Raw genomic sequence first — 9747 nt, 5'->3', positions numbered from 1 at the left:
TTTGCTGAGCTGTTCCGCGACGAAAACAATGTTGAGCAATGGCGATGTCGAATGGTGACACTCGGTAAGTAATCCTACAATTTTTTATTTATAGCGTAGTTTATACGGATTATTTCCAAAAAAAATATACGTATTTTGGAAATGTTGAGTCGGATTAGTCTAGAATCGATTAATTTTATGGAAGAAAACCTTTCAATCAGCCGTAGTCTGTAAACTTGACACGTGTCGGGCTGTGATTGGAACGACTCGTAAGAAATCGGATTCCTAAAGAATGGAACGTATCTATATCTTATAGGGGGGGTCGACTGTATAGGGACGTACACATCCATTTATATATATAGATAATACTACATGTATAACAGAGAGAACTCTCAATAAATCTAAACTCTGCAAAATCTGTATCAATTTTGTTTTATTTCTTATTAATATTTTTGCTAAATGTTCCAGTCAAAAGATCATTGATTATTTTTTGAAAATATGACAAAGGATTTCTTCATACAGCTTTTTCATAACATTGCAAGAGCAATTTTAAGTAAATTATGGTAAATAATATAGTCATATAGTACAGGGTGTTCAGAAAGTTACTATGCAGCGAGAAATTTGTAATGTGTACTACATTGGCATATAAAGCCCATGAGTTCCATGTCTCACAGATGTTCTAGTTTTGGAAGACTTTGCCAATCACATAATCTCTCTTGGAATCTGGCCCAATAGATCTCTGGATCTTATTCCCCTGGATTTTGGGACCTCTGGGTGACATTTCTGACATTTGCCATAGGAAAAACTGCAGTATCATACACAAAATTTCACTTTTAATAAAACTTTGCTTAATCCTTTTCCACTACACAGTAACTTGGACTGGACACACTATCAGAATCTGCAAGAGGGAAAGGTGAGTTCAATGTAGGAAAATAATAAAAGTTTCTTAGGTTATAGGAGAGAAATTGAATTATCAATTGATTTTTATTAAAAATATAATTCATGAGAAGCCGTACTGAATTACAGTCATTCAAAGAGAATTGTTATCATCAGACATTTTGTGAGCCTCAACAATATCAATAAGAAAATTATTGGAAGTATTATATACAGAGATTTCTCTCTTTAATTATCAACTTTAATGAATTATTTTTCATTCAAAATCATTCCAAAACCATTTACAGCATTCTGGAACTTGACAAAACTGTTCAAACACCAAATTTTTTACTTCTCCCTAGCAGGTGCACATCCTTATCTATCTCAAGAACATCCACTGATTGTCTTTATTTCATTAACCAATTTTCTTTTTTATCATCTAGGTTGGAAAGGATTCAAATAAATTTTTGAAAATAAAAAATTCTCTATAGACAATGTTAAAAAAATTACTTATTATTATTTTTTCTACCAAGTCAAAATCTCTAATATATGCTAGTATATTAAAGATTAATTACTATACACACCTCAAAGTATTCTATTATTTACTATGATTTAGTCAAACCACTCTCCGAATTTATCAATGTAAGCAATCGTATATAATAATTAGTTCAAATTAGCATGAGTGCATTGTACAGTAACACTATTGTGCATATCAAGACAGAAACCAAATGAACGATATATCACACGGAAATATATCTATCCAGCTGTTTTGTCTATTTTTGATCTCCATATTGACTTGCTTTTTCTTCAAGTTGCATTTCATACAATAGTAGTTTAAGGTTAATGATTGGAATAAAGTGATGAAGGGTCTTACAAAATGAACTTTAAATTACTGTAATTATGTTAATTATTATCCAAGAATCATGCGATGTATGCCAATCAATAGAATATCTGTATGAGTTTTGTCTCCTCCAGCCATCAATCAAATGTCTCTTCATCTACTGCCTCTAAGAAGCACCATAAAATAAAAATGGTAACTCAGCAATAGGAAAGGTTCACTTTTGCATTCTGCAGTTTACAAAGTTGAAATCACTCATCATTGTGTAACAGGAATAATCTGCAGGAGCTACAGAATTGTAGCTATAATGGATATGCAGTAGTCAGCATAGGATTTGAATATCAGCCAGACACGTGCTGTGTGACACAAGATGCACACATTGAGAAATTGTAATGGGCAAAACTATTAATAAAACTTTGACAGTTTTCCAATGTTTTCAAATAATAATTAATTAATTAACATAATTACAATAATTTAGAATGGCATCATTCTTTTTGGAAGATCCTGTACTGTTTTTGCTAGTAAAAATTCAAGCACTTTTTATGCTTGAAAGAAAAAAAAAAACACTTGCTATATCCAAATGAGCAATATAAAAATGGGCTACTATATTTATATTTTTAAGCTTCTGATAACAATTTTGTTTTTGTAACCATAAAAAATGTTGTGTAGTTTGTTGTTATGTTTGTTTAATTAATGATGACATTTTGTTTGCTTTGAAAATAAGTTTAAAATAATGTTAGCAATGAAAATGTCAGATTAAATTATATTTCTTCTCAAATTTGAAAAGAAGGAATGCTTAATGTTGAATTCACATAAACCAACTCTCCTATTATTTTGACAGTTCTAAAGATAAAAATTAAAATGTGTGGTTGATTAATCAAGTTAAGCATTTTTCAGAAAATAAACTTCTTATACAGAGAAATTTTCAATTTGAATATAATTCTAATTAATTAAAGATATTTGTAATATAGATTTAAGAGCGTATTTTTAACATTTTACAACTAAATTTAAAAGAAAACGCAATTAAATGTCCAACAGATGCATAATGTTACACAAATATAAACATCTCCAGGCTGGATAGTTATATTAAAGCCAAATTTAATCCAGCAAACATTTGGCTTTAATAATGTTACATGTTAAAGTACTGTACAGCAAAATTTTGCCTGATTTCTTAATAATACAATGCGTAAAACTAAATATATTTAAAAATAAAATGGGAGAGGAAGAGAAAGAATAGTTTAAACAAAGTTATTATCAAAATATGCATGTTTATTTACATGAAATAATCTTGTGCACAATTTTGATAATGTTAACGTAATAAAAACTTAATATTAGTATAATAATTTTGTAGATAAATAAGTTATTTTTGTATACATTAAATTTGTAACTGTATTATTTTCCTTATTTTTAAAATATTATCTGTTTGAATAGTCTCTAGGTCTACTAACGTATACTTTAAATTCAAAATGGACCAGATGTTTAAACATCATACTTTTTGCACTATAAATTATAAATCTGGTGTTTAGATATTTATTAAAATTTTGGCTTAGTTGTTTATATATGCTTAAAATTAATTTTAAAAAATACAGATCTATCATACATAATTAAATTGTGTAAGAGTAAGATAAGTTAGTGATTGATCTTCCTCTTAACAATATTTTCCAACATTTATTTACTGTATTTACTCGCTTATAAGATGCTCTCGCATATAGGATGAGGTGTGACTTTAAAGATCAAAATAAAGAAAATTAGATTTATTAATACAATTCTAATTTTGTTTTGTTTAATCACAAATAAAATATCAAATGCACGTAAATGCACACATTGACCCACAGAAATTACTGGCATTTTAAACTTTAAGAAAAAATCATGTAAAATCGACAACATAATTTCTTTGTGTAAAGCTGGACAATCGGAAATCTTTTATGCCAATTATTAACAATCGAATCCACTCTCTGTCAATTACACTTATGAGTTTCTCCGAATTCTGATTTCCAAATAATCATCTGTTTTCGCGTGGGAATGGATTAAAATGTATATCAGGCTTCTGTATGATTTTGGAATTCAATTCAAAAGCTTTGCTTTTCCTATTGCTATTCATCTTTACTCCTGACAATACACAAGAAGGATTCGAACGACTCAGATAAAATACTTTTGTTTTTAAACACCAGATGGTCAGCATCTGGTAAAAAATGCGAATACATGGTTCACAAAAATTATTGCAAAAATGCAAAGAATCCTTTGAACGCGCATATAGGACGACCTAGGGTTTTGGAGCAAAAAAAATGAATAAAAACCTCGTCTTATATGCGAGTAAATATGATACAGTGGTACCTCAGGATACGAAATTAATCCGTTCCGAAACTGAGATCGTATCATGAAAATGTCGTAAGGTGAATCATCTTTTCCCATACGATTACATGTAAAACCAAATAATTCGTTCCAACGCGAAAAACATACTCAAATTAAAGCCAAGTAATACATTTAAAAAAATAACTGTAGTAAGAAAAACAAATGAAAAATGCGAACTAATGTAACGTCGTATGGTGAGTTTTTGTTCGTATCGTGGAGCAAAAATATGTTCGAATTTCATGTCGTATCCTGAAAATTTCGTATGCTGGGGCGTTCGTAACCTGAGGTACCACTGTATATTCATTCTATCTAACTAATGAACTTCTTGGCATTGTATTTTCTAGGTATTTTACACAAATCATTATTAAAAATTCTAAACTTGCCGCAATATATAAAATAGATTTTTAACTAAATTATGGTAATATAATATAAAATAACTGAATTTCAAATCAAATTATAGGGCTCGTACAAGGTTTATACAAAATAAACTTTATCAACATCAAATAGAATATGAACTCTTCAATTAAAAAGCAAAAATTAAATCAAATTAATATTTCTTCTATCTGAAATGTAAATTATTCAACTATATTTTTTAAGATTTTTTTCACTCATAATAAAAAGATTTATAATTAAGAGAGAATGTATAAATCTCTTCAAGATAAAATATGTAAATTAAAAACAAACAGGTTGCACAATTGACTGTTAGAAAGGTGTGTTAAGTAATTTGGCTAAGCTACCACGGCAGCTAGGTCATCTTTGAATTATTACGGACCATCTCGGAGAAAAATAAAGTAACCATACATACAAACATAGAAATTTCAGTATGTGAAAGAAAAATTAGAAAGTAATAGAGTAATAACCTAAGAAACTGAAAACTTGCTGGGCAGTTTTTTAGTTTTACAAACAGGAAATCAAGGTCGTCTATTATAAAGTGTTTTTATAATGAGAATCGGTTTCTATAAATATATGATGATTTTTTTTTTATCGGTATCGCATTCAAATTACTCACAAAAATTAAAAATCTACTTTTATATATATATCTAAATATCAATTTCTTTAATTAATAAAAATATTTAGGATTTCCAAACTTAAGAAAACATACACACTAAATTGTAATTATGAATTTATATAATTTTGTTTGAAGATACTTAAATTAGAACTAGATATTTTGTACCAAATTTCTATAAAATGAAATTACCTTTCAATAAAAGATTATTGATAAATTGCTACTACAGAAAAACCTACTTCAAAAAACACAAAGTCCTAATGATATTAAATGTATTTAAATATAAAATGCGTTAACTATATATATTTAAAAAAGTTAAAAAAAAGAATGGCATATTTAATATATAATATACAGACATAAGTTCAATTTAGAAAATTTAAGACATTAATTAATTTAAAAAATTAATGAATGGTGAAATCATTCTTTACTACTTTGTAATGTAATTAAATATATGACGATAAAACAAAATTAATTTCAAAGGAACGAAAATTAGTCAGAAAATATGTGAGTAACATGTGATTTTCTTGGCAATAATGAAACTTTAATCATAGATCCTGAGCTTGGCATCCTATAATGATTTGACGGAACAGGTTTATTTTTCGAGTATGAGAAGCAAAATAAATAAATAGCAATTATTTGATATATGATCAGTCTGTGATATTTTTACTTCTGATAATTTATAATAGAGTAAAGATTATTTAAATTTAAAAAAAACTGTTCAGCTATACTAATTATACGTTTAGGTTATATAATTACATTTATTTTATTAATTTATTTTTAACTGTCTTAGATTAAGATTCATCTCTAAATAATGTTATAAAAAAGAAAAAATTTATATTATTCAACTTCAGATTTTTAACATAAAATTATAATTAAATTTAATCATAAAAATGTATTATTTTAATTTATCAAAATAACATAATGTAAACATATTTTATAGAATAATATAAATAATAATTTTAGTTAAAAGTGATATTTATAAAAAAAAACTTTTGAGAATAATCTAGCTAAATATATAATTAGAAATTAATAAATATGTAAATAAAGAATTTTAAAATTATTATTATTTTTTAAAAATTTTATATGCTAAACAAAAAATTTATGGCATTAGAAAGTCCAACAATTTTTAAGACAAAACTTTTATTGTATCAAACTTTATTCCGTCTTCAGATGGATAAAATGCCTTTGCCTAACATTAAATTCTTTTATGCAAACAGAACAGAATTCTTTTGTGTGAAAGAATTGATATGTGCTTTGAGATTATGTATTCAAACATTAGAAAACCAAAGACTTTGAATTAAATTTTTTGTTTGATATTTCTTTAAATGTTACAATAAGGAAAGTACTTTAACCTTTAAAAAGTTAGAATAAAATTCTGAAAATGTCTTCGGCTGAAAAAAAGAATTCTTATTTCAAGGCTTTTTTGTGTTTTGTTTATATTCTATAGTCTAACACATATAAAAACACATTTAAATTATTTTCTCTATACAATAAATAAGCTATAACAACAATGTATTATTATTATTTGCTAATTAATCAGGTAGCTATAATTAATTGAATTTAATCAAAATTAAACAGGGATTATATATTTAGGTATTGTTTATTAGGTAAATTTCATGGTTAAAACAAAGTTATTGTCAAAATAGACTCTCTGTTAACAAGATCAGAAATCTCTGGCAAAAAAATTGAAAAAATAATACTTCAAATAAAAAATAAAATAAATTTCTAGTGGAAATGTAAGGTTAAACTTGGCACACTTGCACAGTGAGTAAGCCCACACTTCATGCGCCATATATTTGTCTCCTACTCGCACAAATTCATCACAAACATATCGGTCAGATGGGATCTACACTTATTCAAATTTTGGGTTCTCACCCAACCCAGTTTGTCTTTATTTGCTTTTAATTGCTGTATTTCAATATTAATGTTGTCAATACAGAATTTATGGTATGGTATTTACAAGGTATAGTATTAGTTAGGCCATTTTTAAACCCTTAACTGGTATCGTAAATTTTTCAAACGTAACTGGTATCATGGGGGCTGCGCGGGCCCCAAGCAAAATTTGCCTTTAGAGAGCAAATTTAACAATGTGACAGTTCAAAAGTACATAAATGCTAAATGGAACCCTTCTTTAGTATAATCAACTTTTATTTATTTATATAATTTTCTTTACTTAATTATTACAAGAGATCACAAAATTGTTACAACTTTTGGTGTATGCTTTTTTTAACAATACAAAAATCTACCCTATTGTAAGTTTTTACCAAAGATATTTTTTTTTCTTATTCTTAAGAAACTAATCTTATAAAAAAGTATCTCTTATAGCCTCTAACTATCATTTGTTAAAAAACCACAGGTAATATAATCACTTCTATTTTTAAGACTCAGGAACATTTTAACGCAATTACGTAGTTCAGTCTTGAGAGTTATCACATAGTATTTTTGTAGTACTATGCACTTTGCAAATAAATTTCAAACAACTGTTGCACTTAGTAGCATATTTACCATCTTTTTTTCCAGCACAAAATGACAACATACTCTTTTCAGGAGATTTCGGCTTGATCTAGCAATTTGTATAATATTATCATCTATTAGCAGTTCAAATGATTCTTTGGTAGTCATTTTGAATTTTTGATGCAAGGTTGAGATATCTTTGCAAAATAATTGTAAAAATAAAAAAAACATAAAAACACATTTCCACAAAAAACCAACGTAACTGATATCGTGGGGGCTGCGCGGCCCCCAGAAGGTACATAGCTCCATCCTTGTAAGTGCTACAAAGCCGAACATTTGGCACTCGCTAAGAGTCGTGACGTAATAAGATTACATAAAATGGCAGATGCGCACGATATTTCGATTTTTAGAAAATCGTAAAAATATGACGCGTGGGGGCCGCGCGGCCCCCAAGAAACCAGTTAAGGGTTTAATAGTAAGTCTCAAGCAACTGAAAACTACATTTACCCGGCATCTACCAATCCCCATGAGTTCCAGCTAACCGAGTACACCGTAATGTAATGGACCTTCAATGGAAGTAGCTGAAGACTTTTCCTGTAAACTCCTACCACTATAAATTGAATGTTATATTTACTAACAAAACATAAGATTCCAGAAAGACTAATTTTTATTAATAAACAAGCATTACGTATTTAATTTGTTTTAAAGAAACAGGTAGAATTACATCTCCGAACGAGATCGTCGGAGCCATACGCCACACTTTTAGAACCAAAACAAAAAATCAAAAACCATACTACTTTGCAAGACCTTTTGCAAGATAATCTTAACAGTGTGACACGACTCTATTGTATTTAATTATTTAGCCCGAACGACCACGCCGACTTCGAGTGGCCCTTTCAATCAGTTTTAGGAAGGCGCGAGGGCAAGCCCCACACGGGCGTCAAAGTAGTCCATTCGCACCGAAGTGCACGACTACACGCTCCACATCGGCGGAGGCGAGCCCCGACGAACTCGGAGCACGGAAAATGGGCAGTGTACCGGTAAACGATAAAAACTTACTTTCGGAGGCAAATATCCGGCAAAGGGTCACACGCACAGGTAGGGTTCCTTTGACTTATTTGGTCTTACAGAGGTTCTACAATTCTGGGGTGGATGGGAAACCCCTCATTCAAAGTTCACATCTTGGAAAATAGGGTTCACTAAGGAGTAAAGGTGTCCAATCTACCCCAGGCCCCATACGAACTCTCGAATATAACATGAAAATTGGAACGTTAGCAATTCTTTACGTGTAAATTCGTAATTAGCCGGTTTTTAAATTGTAATTAAAGAATATGAAAAGAATATTTACCAGCGACGGAATTTTTATCTAAGTTTTGGTTGGGTCCTAAAGAAATAGCAAACTTTGGCTTGGAAGACACATCCAATTCTTCAATGTCATTGGAAGTAGGAACTTCATCTTGATTTGATAACACACAAGTGAAGACAGATACTAATAATAGACTTATAAAATATCCAACGGATAACAATTTCATGTTACAATTGTTAAATACAATCCACTTACGCGTAAAATTACATAATTAACTCAACGCATTTTAATAATTAAGTTTAAAAAGTAAACAAAAACTAAGTTATTTTACACAATCGAATTCGTTCGACGTCGTCGACTCGATGCGAGCTACCATGTTGTAAGACCGCATTCGTCTCCGCAACAAATTCCTATTGGTCGACACAGATCGAAATTCCCACTTATTTTTAATCGACTCGATTCAAAACTTTTATCAAATTTTTAAAATTTATTTTTATTTTCATAGTATTTAATAACGTTTATAATTATCGGCAAGTAGTTTATTTATTTATTTTTTTAATCTATTTTTTAATTAAACGAAATCGTCACGTATATTCTCGCGAGATTGAGATTTTTAAATATGAATAATTTTGAAATTCAAATATTTGGCGGCAAATTTTTGATGTTTTTTATTTTTTTTTTAAAATACGATTTTAAACATGTTTTTTTTTAAAAAATTTATTTAGCTATTAATATAACAAATACCTTATAATTTAATTAATAAGGCCTGAAGGCCCGAAATTCTCTGTCAATGACGTCAGAAAGGTCTACCTTTTACGTAAAATAGCGATTTAAAATCCGTATAATTACTGTAAAGTACGTTTAATATCCAATTATTAATTGTACGTGTTTTTATTAAGGGGCCTTTCATTAATTACGTATACAGTTTAAGGGGGTGGA

General features: G+C 28.8%; 1 protein-coding gene across 4 annotated transcripts in view; it reads right to left on the bottom strand.

The window, feature by feature from the left end:
• LOC111640110 (stromal interaction molecule homolog) overlaps window positions 1-9202 on the bottom strand; it is an 81658-nt gene extending 72456 nt beyond the window's left edge. For all 4 annotated transcript variants that reach the window (XM_023386429.1, XM_023387766.1, XM_023387095.1 and 1 more), the window contains exon 1: window positions 8851-9202. In XM_023386429.1, coding sequence (XP_023242197.1) covers window positions 8851-9034 — 184 coding nt within the window. In that variant the 5' untranslated portion in view covers window positions 9035-9202. The remainder of the gene's footprint in view (window positions 1-8850) is intronic.
• Between the last annotated feature and the right edge of the window lie 545 nt (window positions 9203-9747).

The sequence above is a fragment of the Centruroides sculpturatus genome, unplaced genomic scaffold (genome assembly GCF_000671375.1).
Source record: "Centruroides sculpturatus isolate CEXI.00-Female unplaced genomic scaffold, Cexi_2.0 scaffold146, whole genome shotgun sequence".
In the NCBI taxonomy this organism is placed as follows: domain Eukaryota; kingdom Metazoa; phylum Arthropoda; class Arachnida; order Scorpiones; family Buthidae; genus Centruroides; species Centruroides sculpturatus.
This window is presented reverse-complemented; position numbering and strand designations above follow the sequence as displayed.